General features: G+C 44.1%; 2 protein-coding genes across 4 annotated transcripts in view; one reads left to right on the top strand and one right to left on the bottom strand.

The window, feature by feature from the left end:
• Positions 1 to 4,083: 4,083 nt before the first annotated feature.
• Positions 4,084 to 8,998, bottom strand: FAM72A (family with sequence similarity 72 member A). Its single transcript, XM_068419359.1, has 4 exons — positions 8,819 to 8,998; positions 7,755 to 7,832; positions 6,575 to 6,699; positions 4,084 to 5,656 (listed from the first exon to the last, which is right to left on the bottom strand). The coding sequence occupies exons 1-4, from the start codon at positions 8,968 to 8,970 to the stop codon at positions 5,562 to 5,564; spliced, it is 450 nt and encodes a 149-aa protein (XP_068275460.1). The 5' UTR covers positions 8,971 to 8,998; the 3' UTR covers positions 4,084 to 5,561.
• Positions 8,999 to 9,496: 498 nt separating this feature from the next.
• SRGAP2 (SLIT-ROBO Rho GTPase activating protein 2) overlaps positions 9,497 to 23,842 on the top strand; it is a 97,801-nt gene continuing 83,455 nt past the window's right edge. For all 3 annotated transcript variants that reach the window (XM_068419094.1, XM_068419093.1, XM_068419095.1), the window contains exons 1-2: positions 9,497 to 9,574; positions 10,535 to 11,076. In XM_068419094.1, coding sequence (XP_068275195.1) covers positions 11,010 to 11,076 — 67 coding nt within the window. In that variant the 5' untranslated portion in view covers positions 9,497 to 9,574; positions 10,535 to 11,009. The remainder of the gene's footprint in view (positions 9,575 to 10,534; positions 11,077 to 23,842) is intronic.

Raw genomic sequence — 23,842 nt, 5'->3', positions numbered from 1 at the left:
AGCAGAAATAATAGACCAGATTCATTCTTGTTGAAGCTTTGCTAGTATCAGAACTAAATATATACTTATACTTTTTAAAATGACAAATAAATTGGTAATAAAAGAACAGCTCCTGGCAAAACCTCCAGAAGCTGTAGACAAAGGGTGTGTGAGCTTTGTACTCCCAGTTTTCAGTGTCCTTTGGTCCTGAAACCCCTTTGCTTATCTGAGCAGTCCATTGCTGGAGTGTGGCGTTGGCTCTGAGAGGCAGACAGACGATAGGAAGAGGCAAAATCAGATGTATTTTTTTTCTGCTGTCCCAGCAGACACAGAACCAGTTTCTCTTTGGTTTTATGTTCCCATGTAAGATAGGATGAGAGTCCCAGCACACCTGTATTTCCAGCATTGTCTCCTCTGTTAGTGGAAATTTCCTATTCCAAACCAGGCCATATGCTCGAGTGGGATGAACTAATCAGCTTCCACCACGGCACAGCAGGGAAGGATCCTAGTGTGGCTGCAGTTACGCTGGAGCGATACTGGGTTATTTTTAATTAGCACTTTCCTCCAGGAAATAAGTGTAGTCAGAGAAACGCAAAAGATCAAGTCTTTTTTATCAGTCTTGCTTTCTAACTGCCTGCACAAATTTCTACATACGTTGACATGCAGATGGCAGTGCCCGAGAGTGCTATGGTGCTAATTTCCCTTGTGTGGCATTACCCAGGGACATCAAGCTGTCAGCATTCAGATGACATAAGAAGTGAAGCACCAGAGATTTTGTTTGGCTTCTATTTGAGCAGCTTTGTTCCCTGTTGGTTTTTTTTTCCTCTCACTGCTGTCCAAAATGTGAGGCGTGCTTTCTAATGAGAAATCAATAGAGTGCAGACTCACTTTGTTAAGCTTGTGTCATGCATGCAAGATGACAAGAGACACTGCAGACAGCAAAGCAGCTAAAATGTCCCCCTGGCTAATAGCTGCTTGGAAACGCTGATGCTTTTCCAGAGAACAGCACAGTTGATATTTCCTGATGAGAAGAGGGAATTTTGGGTAGTGCATCAACTCGGAGTTAATTTCACTGGAGGTGTTCAAGGCAGGCATCCTGCTTTTCTCTGTCGTTCTTGTATTCTGCAGAAATTGAAGAGCGCATCTCTCAGTTCTGTGACTGCTGTATCTATACAGGTTTGGAATAACCTGTTTACTTTGTAGGCTTTTTATTGGTATTTGACTAGAGGCTATAACCACTCTGTGTGCTAGAGCAAGAGGAAACACCTCATAATGCAGCAGAAATCCAGAAACACTGGCATAGAGAAGGATCCTTGCTTTAAATACGAGACGATCGAGTGTGTGTGCTGGAAGAGCTGAATCTATTCATAGACTTGCAAATGCCTCTTGGAATGGGAAGAAGCGATCCCTAGCTGCAGGAACAGGCACAGCTTGGTTCTCTGTTGTAGTGTTGGAACTAAGGAGTCTCCTCTTCAGGCTGACCCAGTTGGGGCTTTACCTCTGATCTCTGGCAGAGCCAGTGGCGCTGTTCCCTTACCATCCCCTGGCTGCTTTGTTTACAGTGCAGGTTCTCCGAGTCTACAAGTCGCTGTGCTCGTACAGTTTCTTGCACAACAGGCACCCGTAGTTGTTCTACTATACTAGCCAGTAGACACTCCCTTAATCCAAATAATAGCACACAAAGGCTGTTTACTTGGGATATGCGCTCTTCCTTGGGGTATGCTTTCAGAAACCGCACAGACTGCAAATGTAATAAAATATGTAACAATGACCTCTCACGACAAAGTAATTGGGTGATTTATAATACATGACCATTTTACCTGACTTTAAAAAGCATGCCAGCTCTCGCATGACAGAGAGAAGAGCAGAAAATAAAAGATAGCTTAGTGATTTCTGTCTCTTATCACAGGACTCCTTCTCAGATTCAAACCCTGGGACTCCAGGTTCTGTCCTAGGAGAGGTGACCCATCTGTTATCTGGCTCGAAGTGGACGAGCTGCATTCCAGGCTGTGCAAGAAGAGAGTGTCTTTCAAGTTGAACCTCCCTCAATAATCACCATATCGGTTTGTGCTGATAGAGATCACATACTGAATTTCATTACAGAATGATGCCTACCGTGGTCCTTGCAGCATGCTGTCTACTTGGCAGCTGCTTTGCATCCTGGCGTTGGCTGCAGTTCAACGGTAAAAGAATTCTTAAATGTTTGTCATTGTAAAGCACTTTGGGATGGATGGTGTTACATAAATGTAAGATTATGATTAGGCATTAATCTGTACCAGAATAATGAAGAATATTTAAATGTGCTTTTTCTAGTAAGTCTTATTTAATATGAAGGGGAGTCAATTTATCACTGTCTTGCTGTGACTTTCTCTTGCCCCTCCAGCTAGTATTGTGCATTGCAGGAAAAAAAATGGTTGACCATCGATGGCAATGTCCCCGTGATTTAAAAATCAAATCAGTTATTTATCCTCGGTGGCTTTTGGAATTCTACTTTCAAATGTTTTCACCCAAACAAGTCTGTGACCCTGAACCTAGAAGTCTGTCTGTCACAATAATAGCTGCAGAGCTGCTGGGAAGGGGCCTGGTACGTTGTGTGACCGATGGGTGCCCTGTAGCAGCTGCAACACCGTGGGCACTAAGGCTGGCTGCACCCAGCGCAGCTGTGCTGCTCCTGCCAGGAGACTCTGGAAGTCTTGTGCAAGCACTGACTTTGAGTCTAAAATTTAAGACCCTTTGCCTGGTGTTCACTCCCTTCTGAATAAAACCAGATTAGAGACACTGAAGTTCTTTAATTACTTGCCTTGTGCACCTTAAAGAGCAGAAGAGAAAGGCCTTAGGACTTGGTTCTTGTTTTTCAGCTTTGTGCTCTGTTTTTGGCTTCATTGGCTGCACAGCAAAGATCACGTAAAATTTCACTGTAAAATCCTTACCAAAGATGACAACAGCTGCCCAGCTTTTCTGTGTCAGACTGACCATGGATCTATCGGGAAGTTGAATCCTGCTGATATGTTAATTCTGTAAGTTATCTGACTTAACATGCAGCATTATTATACCAAATGCCTTGCAACCATCATGTTCCAAATAATTCACAGCAGATTCCAGGGTTGTGCTACACTATACATATCTTGTATGTGGAAGAGTACAGAGAAAACAAAAAAAACCCCATAAAGCAGAGACCCGAGTCGTTTTACTTCAACTGAAGCTTTGTGTGGGGTGAAGTACTTGGGAGCTTTTCTAGAAATATTGATCTGATTTTGTGCCAGCTGTTTAGTGTTAGATGTATCTATCAACCTGGAAAGTACTTCCCTACACAAGGGTGATCCTTGGAAACTTCAACCCAAAACATTAGGGCCCTATGAATAAGAAGCAGTGGCTTTACCACAAGCTGCTTAATCAGTTCTCTTTTTAATTTCAGATAGAAAGAACAGAAGGAGCCCTAGACATGATTAGTTTGGTAACATTCAGGACAGCTGGAGCTATAGATGATGTTTACTTTGATTATAATACCTACAAGTTTTTTATCCTCAAAAAAAAGTAGTGAACTTACTTAAAAGTTGGCTCATTTTTTCTTTCAAGCTGATGCCTCGCTGAGATGAACCAGCTCTAACAGGCCTGGGTAATTACAGTAGTTCATAGTAGAACTTCCAGTTCTATGTGTATGAACAGATAGGGAGCAAAACCAGAATGATTGACTTGAAGAAAGTGTAGTCCTCTAGTTCTCTGCAGGAGAACAGCTCTACAGTCATCTCTGCCACTGACACGGAGGTGACTCGGAATTGTGAAGGTTAGAAATGGCAAGTGTTGAACTTGCAACAAAGCAGAATTATATTATGGGAATTTTATTTGAACTATTATACATGCTACTTATACAAAAACAATCAGATGTATTTTTAGCTCATTAATTCTGTTGGAAAAATCTTTGCGTGAGATGTCACCTTGCCAGCTTACTCCTGTAGTCATAATATGATCAAATTCATGCAGCACAGAAAACAGGCAAAAAATGGGATGTTGTGTTATAGAAGAGTTAACTGACTAAACACCTTTAAGACTGAGCAACTGTCAGGTTTGTCAACCTAAAAAGGAGGTGATTTTTTTGAGGGTCTCTAAAACAAAATCAAAGTAGTAACCACCTAATTATTCAACTAGTTTAATAAAAGATGCTATTTCATTTTGATTATCTAATATCATTACACATCCGTATTTATTACAGCCCAGAAGACTATGCAGTCCAGAACTTGTATTTAATGAGCAGACATAACACAGGAAGTCAAAACAAGATACACATATACACACACATACATATATATATACCAATATACATTTAATCAATGCAGAAGAGGTAGTACTGTTAATTAAGAAATATATAACATGCAGTAAAAATACTAAGACAATTCAGATCTGCCTTCATTGTACCTCTTCCAAGTATCACAAGAGGCTACAGATGATTTATTCAGCACCAATCGGAATTTAAAAATGTACTCTATTTTCTTATATGATTGTACCTTGAATTTTCTAAAGGTGATCCTTCAGGTGATTAGCTGAAGGGGACAGTATTTAGTTCATAAGTTAAATACTATGGCTGTAACAACTCTGATAACGAGCTTTGAATCCATTACTCCTTACAGGAACCAGATTGCCTGTATGCTTTGGGATGTAAGGTTAGGCATGAACACCAAATATTTAACTTGATCTCTTTTTTTTCCTCTAAAGACACCCAATCGGATGACTGAGTTCTGTTTTGGAGGGATGCCTACCCTATAAGGGGAAAAAAATAACACATAAAACTGGATGGAGTTTATTGTTGACCTTAAGAAAAACTCCAGTGTGGTCTTGAAGTTCTAATTAGACATTAAGTAACTGCAATATTTAGGTTTTATCAGGGGAAAAAACTGAACTTGATTGCTACAGAAACATGATCCTAAATGTACTGAAAGCTGAAGATGGGAAGACTCTGTGAGATAGCTCCCCAGTCCACACTCGGGAGCATCCCAGCATGCCTGAGATACCCAGAGAACAAGCTGCTAAAAGCAGGAGAGCCAGATCATAGAGCCAAAGCTCCAACGCTTTAAGCCACTTAGTCAGCAGCTCTGTACACTCAGCATAGAAGCTCTGAGCAACAATCTGTGCGACCACAAAAGCAGAGTCTTTCAGAACGTTGTCAACCAGACTGAGGATTTCTTAAGATTTTTAAGCTGTACTTACAGCAACTGAAAGATTTTGCTCTGTGAATACTGTTTTAGGAAAGAAGAAAAATAAGAGTTAAGAAGGATTATCAACTGTTGAGACTTAAATGTAAAAACAAAACAGACCTAGACCTTGGTAAATGCACCTGCCATCTGCATTTCCAGATCAAACCAAGGCATGTCTCTAGTCAGAAGATAGACACTAGGCAGATTCAAGAGTCTAAGGAAGGCTACAGTAAAAGAGGAAGATAATACCTTCCTTTTTTAGGATTGCTTTCCAGATTTCCTGGTTTCTTGTATTGTTTAAGCTCTGACAAGCCAGCAGGGAAAAAAAAAATCCAAACCAAACAGCAATGCAACAAATGTAGGGAAGATACTGTAGTATGTTGTAGATAACATTTATCTGATATGCTCCTCCTCAGAGATGCAGGACGTATCTTCATCTGTGCTTTCCTCCAAATCTGGCAAGTTGCCCCAGAGCAATACATTCACACCTGGTGGGAAGGAGGTAAGAAGACAAAGGAGGTGGGGGGGGAAAAAAAAAAAAAGTATTTTTGGATTGTGACCTGATTTTTAAGTTGTACAATTGTCTGTCTTCAGAGAAAATAAGTACTCTAATCATTGCAAACTTGGTAAATCATGTTCATAAATATATCTAGACTATTTCCTATTTTTCTTCCAAAGTGATCTTGTAAGTGGTGGTGTTTACAGCATAGTTCAAAGTATAAGTCCCTGCCCACAGATTTATATAGCTAATTCATGTAGCTATTGATAATCCCCTCATGGATAACTTATTTTAAATGCATGGATCTGAAACGCAGGTGACACCGAAAGGTTTAGGCAGTAAGTTACTCCAATCTGCAAGGAGGGGAAATGATTTGTCAGAATGCTATGCGCTCCTGAGGACTCAAGGCAAATTACGCTAGACACGTGGCATCCAAGCAACACCTACCTGAAGGAACTAGCCAGCATGAGCTGTAACTTCAGCTGGAGCTAATGAGGACTCAGTTATTCAGGGTCAAAGTGACAACGTGACTCACCCAAAAAAAGTGCCCGTTGGACAGCTGCCTAATAGCGCAGTAAAGCTATACATACTGCTATAAATAGTAGCTGGTGGCTGTGTTTATACTGGTTATAATGTTGCTTCAGAAAATCCTGACTTCTGTCCACAAAAGGGGTAGGTTAAGTTTTCTGATGACGATAAATTTCCACTTAGAAATTTTCATTTACAAAGTAGCTACAACTGCCTCCCCCAAAGTGGTTCGCTAGATTAGCAATACAGTAACGCCTGCCTTGCGCCTCCATATGTTACACTCCCTCCGTATGCTTTAACTATAGTGAGATGCCTCATTAGAAGGAGGACTTGGAATTCAAGATTTTAAGGAAGAGAAGGAAACATATGTGTTCCTTACCAGAAGGGTCTAGTCTGTTGATGCCAAAGACTGCTTGGCTATGAAACATCCAGAAGTGGCCGTTATTACAGGACAGCAGGCAAGGTTTGCAGGGAGAAATCACATGATAACCGACAATGTTACCACTAGAAAGACATGTGAAATAATGAGAAATGCAAATGCCTCATGAAAAGATAGATATTGTTGGCTTTTCCAGCTCACACTAATGTTAAATAGCCACGGTATCAGACCATTATATAATGCTCCTGTTTTGATAAAGTTAAGGGGACATAGTTAAACAAGCATCTTAAATATTTAGGGAACATCTGTGAGGAGTTACAGAATATCTACATTTTAGATCTTTGGCATAGAGAACCATTTAGTAACCTAAATTGTGTAACCCAGAGTAGTTTACATGCCAACAAATTGTGGTGTATTTTTTTTTTTGGAAGGCCAGTGATTCCATTGGAATTGATGTAGAAGTTCATCATGCACATAAAATCTGTCTGTACAGAAGCACTGTGCATGGAAGAGTAGCAGTAGTAGGAGTAATGAGACTGAGAATATTGAAGCCTTATCTACTCTTAGGTTGAAACCTAGAGCAACCATTTTTCTGCTTTCTCAGTCATGCGCTCTGGTGAGCTATTTCTGTTTCTCTACTTCTGTCTAAAAAAATAAAATACTCTGTTCCGGTCAACCCCCCACCATTTAAATCAGAACAAGGTAAAAGTCTTGATTCTGAAGCTGAAAGGATTGTCTCAAATAACTGTGAGCTATTTGAGAGTTGTTGTTTCTACTTTTAAATATCAGGCATTAATAAAGAGGATAAAAGAACTCCAAGAACTTCAGTGACAGCATGTTCCATCTGCTAGCAACAACTAGATCTGCCAAGAGGATGTTCTATTAATTAGAATATGAGTAACTACTTCTTAGTGCGGCCTTATTCACACAATTATCTCAGTGTTGAAGCAGACATTTAATCAGGCAGGTGGCATGCAAGCTTTCCCATATACTCAGACTACTGACAAGGTTGTCACATTTCCACTTGGGACTTGCACAGAAATAGACTGGCAGCCATGCCCAGAAGTAGTGGGCTGAGTTTCTATCAAGCAGCATTAAATTTGAAATAGAGCACGCAATCTGTTCATTCATCCCTTCACTCTTGCACCGCAGTAGTCTGCGGTGAGAAGGGCATTCTTACCACTTTAAACACGCGATGTTCTTCAATTTGCATTTGCAGATCTCAGTAAAATAGCAGCTTCCGATGAAATCAACAGTACTAGATGGAAAGAAAGTAAAAATACAGAAGTTTAGATGTGGCTATGATTACAACTGTAATGTTTGGATAATACAGGTCTGAAGTCACAACAAAGTGATGTTACCATTACAGTCTTGTGTGGGTGTTTTAAAACTTTCTCAAGACCACACAATTCCATTTTCCTATCAGCTACCAGCCATACTCATATGGAAACAGAAAGAGACACGAGACATTACATTAATGTAATCATAAGTGCTCTCAAAGTAGACCAGGAAGCACTGCTGCTCCTGGTACTCGCCAACGCTTGCCTGCTCGGGCCCTGCTGCTGCCTGCGTGGCACTGGCAAATCTCAGCTAAGACTAGGGAACAACAGCTTAAAGGTTGGGTCGTTTAAAACCAAACCTTTGATTTCTTATCTCCTTTTTAACCCCTGCTTTCTTATTAACATGTTATTTTGCAATCTTATTTCCTTAGTATTCAAATATTGTTATGGGAAAGCAACACGCAACCCACTTGGAGGAGAGTCGTTCTGTGCAAGATCAGGTTTGTTCTGTTTACAGATATTTATTTCAAATTCTAATCTTTGCTTAAGGAGCTGGAGGAACTCCCCGTGGCTTCCCGAGCCCACGTCTTCCCCACGAACAGATGAAATTAGACCTTTGATTTGCTAGCCAAGGGGCAGCCTTGCTCTGGCCGTGGCTTCCCCGGGGCTGAGGAAGAGCCGCGTGGAACTGGAAAGGGAGGAACGGGTTTAATCGTGCGCTTTGGGGCCGTTTTCCTGGTGACAGCGCGTTCGGAGAGGGGTCTCCAGGGGGCCGGCCGGTGAGGGCTGCGCGGCCCCGCCAGCCCCGCTCGGCAGATCCCCGCGGGGGAGGCTGCGGCCCCGAGGCGGACAGGCTGCAGCGCCCGGGCCGGCCCTGCGGGGCCTCGGGGTTGTCACCGTGTCCCGCCGGAGGGACGCCGCGGCCCGTGGGGACCAGCCGCCCGCGCGGAGGCCCGGCGCTTACCCCGAGGGCGGGATGTCGGTGGAGTAGAGGTCGATGTCGGTGTCCGCCAGCAGCACGGCCTTCATCCCCCGCGAGCTCAGCACCTGCCGGCAGAAGCGGCAGCACAGCACGGCCACGCACCGGTCCTCGAAGGTGCAGCTGCTGGCCGACATGGCGGGCGGCCGCCGCCGGGCCGGGCCCCGCCGCCGCTCCCCGCGCCGGGCCGTGCCGCCCGCTCCCGTCCGCCGCCAACGGCCACGCTCCCACCTGTCAGTTTGAATTCCCGACCTCAGTCTGCCATTGGGCGCGGGAGGCCCCGCCCCCCCGAGCTGATTGGTGGAGATGGGCGGCGGGGCCCACCCTCTCCTTGCAGGCCATTGGAGGAGACGGGTGGCACCACCCCTGCCGCCTGGATATTGGCGGAGGGGCACGCCCTGCCTTGCTCCCATTGGCCCTGCCGGCAGCCGCTTTTCATGACTCGCCCCGCCCCTGCGCAGTCCTTGGGGCGGAGGCTACTGCGCTCCGCCAGGCTCCGCCCACCCCGGCCCGGCGGGGCCGTGCTACGGGTGCCAGGCGGCGGGAAAGGGGGGTGGGCCCAGCTGAGAGATGGAGCCATCTGGTTGGCCGGGGCGCCCGTCGCTCTTACCCAGCGCTCTCCTCCGATTGGGCAGTCCGCTCGGCGGGGCGGGGCGGCAGCGGGCCGGTGAGGGGGACCGGGTGGCGGGCGCCAGCGGCCGGAGGACGCCCGGCTGCGGGAGGCGGCTCCGCAGCGCCCAGGTAATCGCCCCGCCCGGCCGCCGGGCCCCCTCCCCTCCTCTGCCAGCACTCTGGGGGGCCGCGGGCTGCCCCCGCCGCCCGGCCCCGCCGCCTCCCCTCAGCGTGGCCCTGAGGCGGGGCGCGGGGCCGCGTCCCTCAGCCCCGGCCCCCCCGGGACCCCCCCACGCTTCCTCTCCCCGCCGCCCTCATTGTTCTTCCCGGGCGGGATGCGGATCCGGCGGGTGCCCTGTTTATTTATTTCTTCCTCCCATACGCGCACCTTCCGCGGGGGCTGCAGCCGCGCCCCCTCCCTCGCCCGAAAAAAAGGGGAAAAATTATAATAATAATAATAAAAACAAAAAAAAAAGACGGGAGAAAAGTTGTGTCCCGCCGTCCCACTGCGGGCAGGTTCCCGGCTGCCTCGCCCTGCCGGGCTGCGGCGCCGCGGCTGCGGGCGGCTCTGACCCGTGCCCCGGGTGAGGGGCCGAGGGGCCGCCGGAAAAACCCAAAATAACCAAAAAAAAAAAAAACCTCCGGAGCTGCCGAAGGAAAAGCTGCGGCTGGAGCCGCTCCGGCGGGGAGGGGTGTGGGGTGCCCGGGAGCGCCGGGGCTCGTCCTCCGACTCCCGCCGCCGCGGTGGCTGCGGGCTGGGGTGCGGGAGATGCTGCGGCGGGGCCGCGCTCCGGCCGTGCCCCCCGCGCTGCCGCTCGGCTGGAGCAGCCCCTTCCCTCCCTCCCCCGGGGACCCCGCTCTCCACAGGAGCCCCCGCTCCCCCCGGGGGCTGGCTCCCACCGAGGCGTTTGCCCTCGCTTACCTGGGCTGCGTTTCTAACCTCATCCTGCTGCTTAAAGGACAATTCGCAATGTCAGGGCAGCTTTGCTTTCAGTCACAAATTTTGGCTTCATATCTTGTGACTGCTGGCTGCAAGCTGTAATTTTCTAAATATATATATTTATATATTTTTTTTTTTTGCATTTGCAGGCAAGCAAACCAAAGAAAACGGCTTCTTGTCCTCCGTTTCTGCTCTCGTTTGGGATTTGATTTGCATCATCTCTGAGCCCATTTTAAAAAAAAAAAAGAAAAGGCAAACCAAACCCACACAAAACATGTTGTGCGGAAGGACTTCCACTCCCTGGCTGTGCTATTAACGTTAGCAATCAGGAAGAGCCTTTGGGGGCTGCAGGATCTCGCTAGTCTGATGCTGCTGCTAAAGGTTTTGGTGCAGGGAGGCAAAACTGCTGCCTCTTCCATCCGCTGATCTCTCAACATCTGCATTTTGCTGCTGCTGGGCTCCGTCTCACACCCTCTCTCCATGGACTGATTTTTTTTTTTTTCCCTTTGGTGGGGGGGAGGACAAGCGGAAAATCAAGGCATCGCATTGAGAGGAGCGAAATTGCATTTGTATCGTGTGCTCTGGTGGATCCTTTTTGAGGTTAATCTTTTTTGGAAAGGAAACATGACGTCGCCAGCAAAATTCAAAAAGGATAAGGAGATCATAGCTGAATATGACACTCAAGTTAAAGGTAGGAATGGTTTTATTTTCAGCTCTTTGGCTATTGCAGTCCTGACTTGCAATTGTAGGAGTTCGCAGGAGATGTTTGGGTGGGGAAGGGGGAAATCATTTGCAGATTGACTGCAGTTTGCAGGGCTTTTTCATAATACAATGCTGGATCGGGTTTGCAAGGCTTTTTCTCGTCCCCATGGGGTAGGTTCCTACTATGGTGGTGCCGTTTTAAGGTATCATGGTGAGGACTTTTTTATGGAATGTAATGAATCTTTGAGTTCCGAGACATCCATATTTTTCTGTCTGCTGTTCTAAAATATGGCTTTGCATTTGAAATATGAGAGCCACTTAATTGCTTTTTAATCCTCCTCCTATCATGGGAATCTTTTAAAAGTCTGTGTAGTGTCAGAAGAGCATATTTCCACTGGTAGTGACAGGGGCCGTGCTGAGGGTCCCTGCAAGCTGGTTGTGCTAGAAAGTTCCATTATTCAGGATTTTACTCTTGGTGAGTCTGTGCTATTACTGCCTGGTTTTTCTTACTGCGCTCTTGAGCGTGACACCTTAAGGCTGCAGTGGGTGGGTGTGTGTGTACGTACATATATATGCAGACGTATGTAAATGAATAAAACTAATGCAGCAGTGTTATTCCCATCATCATCAGGAAGGCGATAAAGAGTCAGAGGCATATTTGCAAAGATTGTGCAAGTCTTCTGCAGAATTCAGTTGGCTGGGTTTCAGGCTATCATGTGCCCTAGGTAAAAAAAAAAGAAAGGATGGAGAAATGTCTACTTAGCTTCTTATTTTTGCAAAGTTTTCAAGATGATGCTTATTTAAAAAAATAATTATGGCTTGTGCATGGCTTGATGTATGGCTGTTAGGAAGTTATGAGATTTAGTGATTTATCTAATCGGTTAAAACTTGCTTGGTATGCTCATAGCGTGCAGGAAAGATGGCCTTCGGGCAGGGCTGATTGAGTTAAATCAATGCGATTTAAAAAATGTGATTTAAATCTGAGTAGGAAACCTAGATTAGAACTGACAATTAAAATATTGTTTTGCAATTATGTACTTAGTTATTTTTCCTGCTGGGGGGGGAGGGCTGCTCACTGGTTGCAAGTCACGAAAACGTGTTGTCCTACAAGGTGCACGTCCTACACTGACCCTGGTACTCTGTACCTAGAAGTAGTTTTGACATTTATGTTAAAAGTGCTTACCTCAGCAAGTACAAAGCTGGGTAGGAGTTTATTTTATTATTTTTTTAATTTTCAGGTTCTTCAAGTTAGAAATGGAGAAGAGCATGTTTCTTTTTTACTAGTTTAGTTTCTATTCCTGTTTTCTAGCTGTCTTTGGAAATGGGAATTGAAGTCTGTAAAATTAGAGGCTTGTATGTTCTTTCATTATTTACCCCATCAAAATGTGTGTGGTAAATAGAAGCTTGTGGTCCCAATATTTGTGAATTGGATGCAATAATAAGCAACAAAGCTTTCGAATTAGTAAAGCGCATCTTCTCACCTCTCCATTTTTTCATGCATTAGAAAAGAAAATAAATCTTTCCCTTTTCAAAAAAGAGACCAGCAAGAGAGGTAACATGGGAATGAGCCTTCCCTGTGTGCAGACCATTACTGCCAAAACTCAGTTCATTGCTGAGGTGCTTATGCAGAGACCTGTCACTTCAGCCTGTGAGTGTGGTCCCAAAAGTGAATTGTTGTAGTGGCATATAGATGTTTTTGCTTTTTACCTTATAAAAATGTTCCTGTCTTAAATACGTGAGGTTAAGGAGAGCGGAACTGTGTGAATGGATCACAAGGAGCTGGGAGAAGGGGGTTTCCTTCCTGAATTAGCGGTGAGGGCAGCTATGAGTGTGTCTGGGGATGTTCATCCCTCTCACAGCTGGGCTTTCCCCACGCAGGGGACTCTCGAGGTGCACGCAGGGAGGTTAATGTTGTGTGACACCAGGGAAACCTTGTGTTGGACACCTCGGCACAGTCCCAGAGGTGGCTCATGGAAGGTGCTCATCCATCTCCTGCCCTTCCCTTGAGAAGGGCGGTATAGATGGGCTAAACAGCTCAAAAATACACATGATGATAAGTAACAATCCTCTCCTCCATCACCTCATTTGTTTCAAAGCACAGCAGGGAGCTTCCCTTCTCCACCTGGCTTCAGCTTTGTGAGCTGCTTTGAAGATGGAGATCATCATTCTTCTGCTTTTAGGTATGAAGTTTTTGGGGAGACTTTGAAGTTATACGCTCCTCTTAAAATTCTGTGAAACTTGCTTTGCACCTCATAGATACCTTGGTTCTGAGTTGGATCTGGCTCTACAGGGATGCTCTCAGGAGCGGTAAGACCCCTTGCCTCTCTGATTCCAGAGATGTGCTGGTCTCTCTGCCACAGTGGGAAGATGAGGTGGTACTAAAGACACACTTAAATCCGAAAGTGTGGTGCTGCCTAATCATTAAACATACCGTGGTCCTTACATAAAAATTCTGGTGTCCTGTTCAAATTCCGACTTGAGCTGCAGGAACGGTGTAGAAATGGTGTTAACCCTGATTATGGGTTGTTTGGTATCTTTTCTCTTGTGTTGTGAAATGATGCCATGAAGCAGTCGCTGTGGGGGTGAGATGAATCAGGTGTTGGCGTGCCGCATACATCGTAAGGTGTCACCTGTTTCTCAGATGAGAACACGCTGATATTTTTTACTGGCCTTTAGAAACTTACTGTATTTTTTTTGCTACGCTCCATTCTGCCGTGCATTGGAAACAATGTTTAGAGGCTTCGTTTAAAGCCATTAATCCACAGACAGGTTCTTAAGCGCTTTAAATTATTACTAATAGAATGATTGAGCTTTGTTTAAAAATTTAATAGTCTTAAGTTGTTAATCAAAAACTATTTAAAGAATAGTTTGGTTGTGGTTAATAGATCATTGTTATGCAAAATTTTTGGTTTCTGTTGCTGAATGAACTGAGTTATTTTTCTTGTAGAAGGTGTGTAGGGGTGACAGGTGTTGATGAGTGAAACTTTTTGCTCTCTCGTGGCCGTGAGCTATATATAGCTATTTGTTGTCTTCTTCCAACAGCCGGTTCTTTGCTTCTTTTGGGCTGGAGTAAGCTCTTCCCGTGGTTTGTGCATGCAGCTGATGGCAGGGGAGGTGAACGTTAGGATGAAATGAATTTCTGAAGATGAAGACTGTTTACCTCTTACACATCGAACTTAGGGTGCAGTGGTCAGTGGTCAGGGAGGGAGGGATGTGTTTCTTCCTAGTTACTTGTGTGGTGTGGCTGAGGACAGGCTTTGCAGTCTGCAGGTGCTGGTGCAGTGCACCCATCCTTGGAGGCTGCTGGAACCAGACTGGATACAGCCTTGAGTTCCTTGTCTGACCTTACCGCTGACCACCGGAGACTGGGCTGGATGACCTGAGCTCCCAACCTGAGCTGTCCAATGAGCCCATGGTCTGTAGTATCTGGAGGTTCAATTACAAACTCGCTGTCTTGTGCAGAAGTAAATTACCCTGCGGAGGTGTCCAGACAGGGCGACTTTCCTCAACAGCTGCACTGACCTTGATCCTTTTGCCTTTAGATGATGCCAGCAAAGTCTGGCATGGCTGTGCCATCTGCACTTGAATGCCTCACAGTGCTGGTGAGGAGAGGAGAAGTTGCCAGTATTAGCGGGCTCTTCTTGCAGGACTTGTTGAGAGTGCTTCTCTCTCTGAGGAAACTCTGAAATGGCTGCGTGTCATGCGGGATTCTCCTGACAAGATGATACGGGGTCAGCAGGGGAGGGAAGTGCAGCTTTGATACGTTTCTGTACCATGTGCTCGCAAAGATTATGAGTTCTGTGAAGCTGGAAAGTGAGATTCTGTGGGCTCCATATGGAGCCTTTGATATCTCAAGCTCATCCCCTTGTCTGGATTGTCTCTCCCAATTCCTTTGTGCAAGTTGTGGTAAAGCAGAGATAATTAATTTATGCTGTGCAGTGTGTTCCATGTGAGATTTGGATGCTGCCTATCTATGCCCAACCAAGGACTGTCAGACTGTTTTTTGGTTTAATGTATTAAATTGGAGTGTACATTTGCTGAGGAAAGAAAAGCTGGTGATTTATCTCTTAATTCTTCTTTTCTTTCTGCTCGTGTCCCGTGAGAGCCTTATATTTAATTAGTTTGCATAAAGCGTCAGTAAATAGCTTCATGGTTTGGGCTACAGAAATTTAATACTGAAATTTTTTACACAGCGAGGGTTCATGAGACACTTTTGTCCTTGAGTATCTCTAGCAAAAGTTAAAATGCATCTCTTGCAGATCTTGCAGCACAGTCCAAAAAGCGCCAGGAATATGAAAAATAGATGAGGTGGTTTATAGCAGGAGCGAGCACAGCACAGAGGTGGCTGTGTGATTATTTAGCTGAGTGTGTCTTGAACTAAGAGAAGGTGCCTGAGAAGAGCTTCAGGCAAGCCTCCCCCCTGCGATCAGATCCAGGCTGCTATAATGTCTAAAACTTTCTTTTCAATCTCCCCAAAATTGCTGATAAATTTCAGCCAAGTCCCTTTTCCTTCTCAGGGTTGAACAGCTGATAGTTTATTTGATCTGATTGTGATCTTTTGCCATAAATGCTGTTTAAAAATGCCTTCAATGCTGCATACAAATCTCGTTTGGGTGATTGTCGGCAGCTTGGGTGATGGTCAGCAGTTTTTAATCCTGGTAAACTGTTTGAGTGGTGCAGACCTTCTGTGTGAGCCGTTACAGAAGTAGCTGTGACTGGGTGAGCAGCCGCAGTTTTGGGACTTGGAAGTGTGATGCTTTTGGTGGTAATTTGAAACAAAATTGGGATTTCTCTCAACTGTTGAAAGTTTTTCTGTTAACTACGCGCAGTGCTTGTCTAGAAAGCGGCTATTTATAGAACTATCTTTTGATTTTTAGATCAATAAATTGAAATCACTGTAGTTTATTTTGTTGCTAAACCTGTGCGCCTGGGGATTTTCAGTGCTGTTGGCGTTACGTGTGTACGATGACTTCTCTTTTGTGTATGTCTTCTGTTTTGGTCGCCAAGGTGGTCGCTGCACACTGGTGCTCTGGTTGTGGATACTACCACCATGTATGGCTGCTTTGGAGAGTCACAGATGAGCTCCTGGCCACTTTGGCAATGCCTATTTAATACATCATGTAAATAGAGTTTTCAGCCGCGCACCCTGATGCGGTGGAGTGCAATAGTTCTTCATTTTGAGATTTGAGTTTGTATCTCTTGGATTACCATTTACATTGAAAATGTAAAACTACCTTTTAAGGGGTTTTTACAGTTAATCATTACTCTGTGCGCGTAAGTGATTCCATTTGTTTGCAACAATGACTTGCTCCAAACTCCGGCTGTGGAATTGCTGTAGGATCATCTGGTTTTCTGCAGTTCTTGATAGTGCTAATCCCTGGAGTTTTGGAGCTGGATGGGGCCAACGAAGCAGCCTGCTGCCAGAAAGGGGGAAGGGGCTGTTGGGTGACTGGTGTGATGTTACAGCAATAGTTTGTATTTCCTTTTGTCCTATGTACAGTTCCTACTAATGGATTATTAACGAGGAGGGGAAGAGGTGAAAGAATGCGGAGTCTTTCCATCTCCAAAGTCCCTCCGTTGCAGATTCATCACTATTGCAAGGCTAGAGACCAAAGCTGACCAAAGGACCCCAGTCTGCTTAAGTGTTGCAGTTTCTTCCAAAAGCGGAAGGAATGGCCAGTGTAACTCCAGTAGGGTTTCTACAAAAGGTTTACTAGAGATAGCCACTTCTCCCTAACTCCCAGCTAAGGGAGCCCCACGACATTTTTCCTTAGCTCTGGATGATTTCCTTTCGTGGTAAGGGTGCATATTAGTATCTTTTCCTTTTTCTGTTAGTTAAAAGGCTTGACTTTTTTTTTTATTTTTACTGCTTACTAATTTTTGCCCATTTTGGGAATTTACTTGGAAGAACCTATTTGCCTGGTCAACTTTTTCAGCTGTCTTTATGAAGAGTGAAAAATCTAGACCTCTGTTGAGATGGAAAGTATGTTTAAACACATGTTCTTTTGAATAGCTTTCGCTATGCCTTGCACAGTTGATATTCATTACTTATGACTTTATTTAGTTCATTTTTGTATGACTTTTGCAGATTTCATGCTTGCTTTTTGAAGATTTCTACAACATCATGGGAGTCCTGCTCTCTGAATATTGGAAACGTTTTGTAGGTGATGGAAGCAAATACAGTTATGGTTTGATTTGTTGAGGGATAAAAAAGTATGGGAGAAAATGGCAGAAAGGGTCTTGACTTCACTCTTTATTCCATAATTAGAGACCATTCTTCATTTCTGCTTCCTCTTTCTCCTTGTCTTCCAAAATAGCAATATTATAAAAGACAAAACAGGACCTTCTTTTTGTGAAATCTCTAGGTAGTGGCCAGCGAAACTTTTGATGCGAGTGTTTGAAGTCAGAAAACACATGTGACTATAGAGTAACTGTGTCAAGGAAGCTCAGCTGGTATTTTTTCCAAGTAGATGCTGCAAATGGATTTGAACCATTTAAAATATTATTTTTTTTGCCATCAGAGTAACTATTTGCTATTGTTAAACTCTAAAGCTTCTGACCCAGTCATTTAGCTTTCAGTTGATATGGTGAGTTAATAGTTGCTTGGAAAAAAAAGTAAGGGACGGAGAATTGAAAAAAAAAGAAAATAATCACTTCCTCTGCAATTCTGAAGGTAAAAGGATCATGTGTTTACAGGAGGTAGAGTTATGGGCATGATGTTAGGAGGGCAGCACGCAGCCTGCGCTGAGCCCGGGCAGGAGCGAGGATGTGCACGCCAGGAGAAACGAGCCCAGCGTTTGCAGTTCTTTAACCGAGCAAGGCCGCCGAAATGGAAGCAAATATAAATGCAAATGCGAGCTGTGCCTGGGTGTAAATCTCAGCTGATACGCCTGGCACGGCCGGGCAGTTTAATCTGGCGTGCATCCTTTTGTATGCCGCAGCGTGCCGCACGGAATAGTGCAGTAAATCTTTGGCATAAACCACAAGCAGCAAAATCTCAACGTGTTCATAGGGTTCCCCCCTTTAACGACCGCTTTTTCTCCAGCATTTTCTCTCAAGGTGTTGCTAAATGTGGTATAAAAATTCTTACATCTTAAGTATGTTCAGTGTGCCACAGAAACAACTTTTGCTCCACATTTATTTCTGTGAAATCAGCTGAATTAGGCTGGGCTGAATTATCCCGTGGCACATAAGCAGCTCCTGGCTTTTTGACTCTTGAGAAGGAGCCAAATAAACAGATTAACTCTAAACCAAGAGTGGATTTTAATCCACAGTTGTGAAGTGCTGCAGCAGGGTGATTTGGTCAGTCCTACTAATTTTGAAGTTGTGGGTTTTTTTGTTTTATTTTTTTTTGTTGTTGTAGGACTTTCCAGGAAGAGCCTTTTGGCTTCCCTTCTTTTGAGCAGGGAAGGGTTTTTTGGTTTGTTTTTGAGCTGCTGTCGTTGGACAATGGTTTTCATGCAGAGAGTGAGCCATGGAGCCGTGCAATTTATAGATGGGGAGTGCTTGCAAATTGAATCTACTTAAAATAACGACAGTTGTTGCCTGGGAATTAGTCGCTGACTCTTTCTTTGGGCAGCTATCCAGTCCCACTGCAGGGGCATGCTCTGATGGTCCCGTGGGGAAGGGGGGGTTTGTTCCTGACAGACCTGAAGCTGCCAGAATTGCTAAACTGCTTGCTCTGAACAAGTGGATCGATTGTTTTCTAACCAAAGATCCTAAGCCTCAGTTAGTCAAAACAGTTCTGTGTCATTGGTGGGTTTGTGCAAGGCAAAGCGTGCAGGGCAGTGAATGTGTTTTTCTTGCTGTAGCTTTTATTTGCTACCTGAAAAGGGAGAGGATAATTAAGCACAAACTAGGGCTTATTCTAGAAACAAAGATATTTTTCTGTTTTCTTTGGTGTTTAGCCTCTGCGTGGCATGCCCACGGGAGGGCTGAAAAGCTGCGCTTGTTCGGCTGCCGGTCACCTCATCGTTGATCCCTACGTTACAGGAGGGTCCGGGGCTTTAAGCTGCTGTTATCACACGTGAAGCTTTTTACCCCCTTTGCATTTGCAGCTTGAATAATGATGGATGAGGTGCTGTTCTGTTTCTCCTTTCTCACCCTCCTAATTTCCCATCCATCCTATCCCACCACTTATAGAAACAGTGAGGATGGTGCTGCAGATAATGTGGCAAATGCCGATGTTTTAGCCACCAGCCCATTCAGTTTTGTTCAGAGAGTGTCTGGATAAGGCGGTAATAAAATATGATACTGTCTGCTGCTGGTGGAGGCTCGGCGGTGAGAAACCCAGGGGAAACCCGGTTTGTGGTGGTAAGTCCTTCCCAGCGATTGCTCTTTGTTGGTTTAGTGATCTGAATGAGATGAGGTAGGGATTGTCATTGCCCTGTGTCAGCCATTATATTTAAGCACTAATTGATCCCCTTGGCACGAGGAAACCAAATTGATGGACAATTTCCAGGCATTTTCTGGGCCTTGTTACGTATGATTATGCCTTTATTTGGGGGATATTTAAGATGCCTGTTGGATGAGGTTTAAATATAGTGGGATAAATTACTCTTGTGTCTTTGAGGATGCTCCTACTTGTTAGCACTTAATGTGTGAAATTAGGTGTTAGGGAAATTCCACAAAATCCTTTTCTTTGTGCAGGTTAACACTGGGGCAGTGCTCTTGCTGTTCTGCTAAGAGTACCTGGTATCCAAAATACACTTTATGAGATGTTCTTGCTTTTAGGGGGAAAAAAAAAAAAAGAGGAGTTATTTACATGTTTCATTAGCACTGCTTGTTATTAAAATATAAAGAAATTTTACAAAGCAGGTATATTACAGGTGTGTTTTGAAGAGTCCTGTCTGATGAACATGAAGTGCTTTGTGAGCTCAGGACAGAAAACATGTAAATAAGAAGCAGCCATTATTACTGTGAAAAAAAAAAGTCTCAATTTTTGTTAATATGTGCAGTGGATATATTAATGGTAATGACAAACCATGAAGTGTTCTGTGGATGGTGGAGGCACAGAGCTCTGAGCAGGCCCGTGGAGGTTTTTCCCCAGCGTTCGATAACCAGTTACTGAGAAATTTAATAAATGAATCTCTCTGTGAAGTGGTTTTGGAAAGGAGCCTGGTTTTGCTTTGGTCTCTTTAATGAAAGTAACTCTTCCGAACTTTTCTGTGCTCTCTCCAGCTGGTGAAGAAGGAAGCTTGCTTCATCCCATTTACCCTTTATAAAAAAATGGGTAAACCACCAGTGTTTCTGCTGCATAGTGGGCTGCTTGTACCCGTCTGTGTCCCAGCTCAACGGGGCGGACTCCAGTGCTGCAGAAAGATGCTGAAATATGAACAAAAGGCTTTGCCAGTAAACGGCTTAAAAGTGTGCAGCTGGAAAAGGGAGGGGGAGAGGGTTTCTGTGCTGTATGGAGGGAGGAACAAATGCAACACTACAAAGGTCACAGGATACAGTAATGATGTTTGCATGGAAACTTAACTTGCTATGAATGAAACTGCGCTCTTGTGTTTTCCCCCTGGAGCTGAATGTCTAAAAACTCTGGATACTTCTTGTTCTGTTTCTTTTTTTTCCCCCTTTTCTTTTTTTGGCTCTCGTGAGCTTCCATGAGTTGTGCTATAGAAATTAAAAAAATGGAAAACTGGAGGACAGACAGCACCCGCACACATGCTAGGAGAGGCTTAAATACATTAATCTCTTGGGTTAATCAGAGCGGTGACGTTATTAATTTCTGGTTAATCTAGTACAACTGTTTGCAAGTCAAAGTTTTGTCTATGCTAAACAAATGTGTAAGGTTTCTTAGCAGGGAACTTATTACGTTACCAAAGATGTCAGCACTGCTGACCAGGGTTGTTGGATAAACTAAGGACTTGAGCTAAGCACCCCTTGGAGCCGGCTCTTGGACCCCTTGAGCCGTGATTTTTCTTTCTTGTGTGGGGTGAAGTCTTGTTACTGGTTGCTAAATTCTTTTCTCTCTCCGTGTGCTCTTATCCCGTCCAGATTGTCTGTATTTTCTCTGAGGTTAGTTTGATCTTTTCTCAATCCTTATGTTGTTGTTACCTTCCATTATCAGATTAATTTCTGCCTGTAATGATACATTACCCAAAAGTGTATGAGAAATCCTTTTGTTTAGCCCAGTTGTCCAATAGCAAGTACATTCATATGCATTGCCTTCATGCTTAAGGGATTAATCTTTATTTAGCCTTTAAATCAAATTATTTCCCCCATCCCCATCAGAATGAACTTGACAGAAGATAGCTATGAAGGGCTCCTTTCATCCACCAATTTCTACCTTTCACTCTTTCTCCCCAGGAATCTTGGCTAAAAATGCCCTCCCCAGATGTGCCCCCCGAGGTTCAGGCAGTAGGTTCGTTTCAGTTTTAAAACAAGGGAACAAGTTCTGGCACTGGCCTCTCTGGAAAATCCCTATAGGTAGAGTCGTCTTTTATGTTTTGAAAGCAGTGACAGCTGTTGCCAGCAAATGAGAAAATTTTTTGGTTTGGTTTGGTTTTGTTTGGCTTTTTTGTTGTTTTATTTTGTTCTGAAACTTCAAGTTATTTTCTGGTTGACGTAACAGTTGGTCATTCTCACTGTGATTTATAAATATGCTTGACTGTTGCTGATTAATTGCTAGTTTGAGCTTAAGGAGCACCCAAGGCAGGAGTATTACAGGGCTACAGGAGAAGGCTCCATCAGTATTTTGGGAAGGAGCTTGAAGTTGCTGGACCAACACAGACAGAGCGGACGAATATGTTGTTTTTCTGCTGCTGGAGGTTTCTCATCTGTAGCTTGGGACGTTCCATAATAAATACTTGCTGTAAGCTGAAAGATCAGCTATAATTTTCTCTGTACTCTCATGCCTTTTCCAGCTCACTCGCATCGTTACAGTGGTTTTATGATGAGGCTTCATGCAAATAGTTCTCGTTCATGCCCCACCCTCTACCAAACCCAGAGCACCGTGGCCAGCTGCGATGGTTGGGATGAAAGTGCCGCTAATTTGCTGTTACCTGTAGTTTAAGGATTCTGGATCTTGTGCAACATTAAGATGTTATTTATGTTGACTATTTAAACACATTTATCAGTTCTAAAAGATCGTTGCCTCTCCTTTCAAGAAGGAGGTTGCTTTGAGACCGTCCATGGGAAGGTGCATGCAGAGGATGACGGCTGCATGTATCTATAGGGAAGAGTAAGTTGATTTTTTTTTTCTTCTTTTTTTTTGAAAGTGATCAGTATTCAGCCGGCCTTGCTTGGGCTGTCTGTTGTGGAAAGGTTACGCTGTGCTTACAGAACTACTTTGAGTCTTTGACAGCGACAGTAAGAATAAATTCAACGCTCGGCACTAAGGGCTCTCTGATGTACAAGGAAAACAGGTTCCTTTTCTTCCCCTGCCTCCTTTTCTTTTTTTTCTTTTTTGCTTCTAGTTGTGTGCCTCCCCCAAAGCTTGTTTTGTTAACGAAACAAAGATCCCCCCAAAGCCACCCTACGCACGCTTTTAGCTTATGGCAATAATAAAATCTGTTGACCATTAACTTCTTGGAGCGCAGGTGTTCTCATTTCTTTTGCATAGAGTGGTTTTTATCAGAAATGTGTAAAGCTCTTTTATTTTTTTCTTTCAATGCATGAAGTATTTATTTACTGAGGAGAAGTTTGTTTTTAAGTAGCCCAAACAAAATGCCTGTTCCGTTCAAGGTGCTAAAGAGCTATTCAACTGTATCGTAAGGCTCCTACGGTTCGTGCTTTATTACTACATCACTTTCTAAATCCTGTTTCACTTAACATCTTAAATCTGCTTTCAGTCTTTGCGATGACCCCTAACCTGTCAGTTAAAGTGAGGATGTCAATACATCATACGTAATATTTATAATTGAGAAAGCTCTTGTATCTCGCATATTTAAAAAAAAAAGCTGCCCAAAAGCCAGAGTTGTCTTTTGCAGAATTCTTTGATTCTGAAACTTCCTGTAGCATATTTGAAGCATTATAGATGTTATTCCTTGTCTACTTTGAAGCTAATTAAAGCAAATTATTTCTGGGTATAACTGTGGGCGTAACTGTGTGTGTATTTATAACATCCATATAATGACAATTTACTTTCTTCCCTCTTCAAAATTTCATCCATTTCCTTTCAAATAGCCTTACGTGTTTGTGATCATTGGAAGAACATCCAGGCTAAATTAGCATTTTTAGTGGTTTGACGGGGTCAGGGCTCTGTGGGTGCTGTGAGGAGGGGCATCCTCCTGCGTTCGGTGCTGTTAATTCAGATCTATTTTGAGGAGTCTGAGCTCTTTGCGTTGCTGAATTAGGTCTTTCAGCAGATCTTGCACGGTTGAATGGCATTGTGTTCCAGGCAGACTGAAAGTAGGTAAAAAGATTAAAGGGTAGTGAATTACTCGAAATGGCCTAAATCAAGGTCTCCAGTGAGATTTATGGGATTCAGTTACAGATCTTAAAAGTTTTTTTTTTTTTTGGCCTGGCACGCAGCCTGCGTGGCTGGAAAGGATGTGCCTCTTCTTTTTAAGAAAAGTTACTCAGAGGAGATAATTGCGTAGTTGTGTATGTGGGATTTTTCCTTTTTTATTTTGTGTTCTTGTTTGGTTTTTTTTGAGGTGATGGAATGACAAATCCCAGCATTGTTTTGAACCAGACGGCTGTCGAGTCAAGAGGTGCTCGCTGGTCCGAGTGGAAACAGGGAGCTGGGGAAGTGCTCAGATAAACCTCAGTGGAGTTTACCGCGAAGAACAGTCAGAAACAATTCCATG

Source organism: Nyctibius grandis, chromosome 27 (assembly GCF_013368605.1).
Source record: "Nyctibius grandis isolate bNycGra1 chromosome 27, bNycGra1.pri, whole genome shotgun sequence".
Lineage (NCBI taxonomy): Eukaryota > Metazoa > Chordata > Aves > Nyctibiiformes > Nyctibiidae > Nyctibius > Nyctibius grandis.
This window is presented reverse-complemented; position numbering and strand designations above follow the sequence as displayed.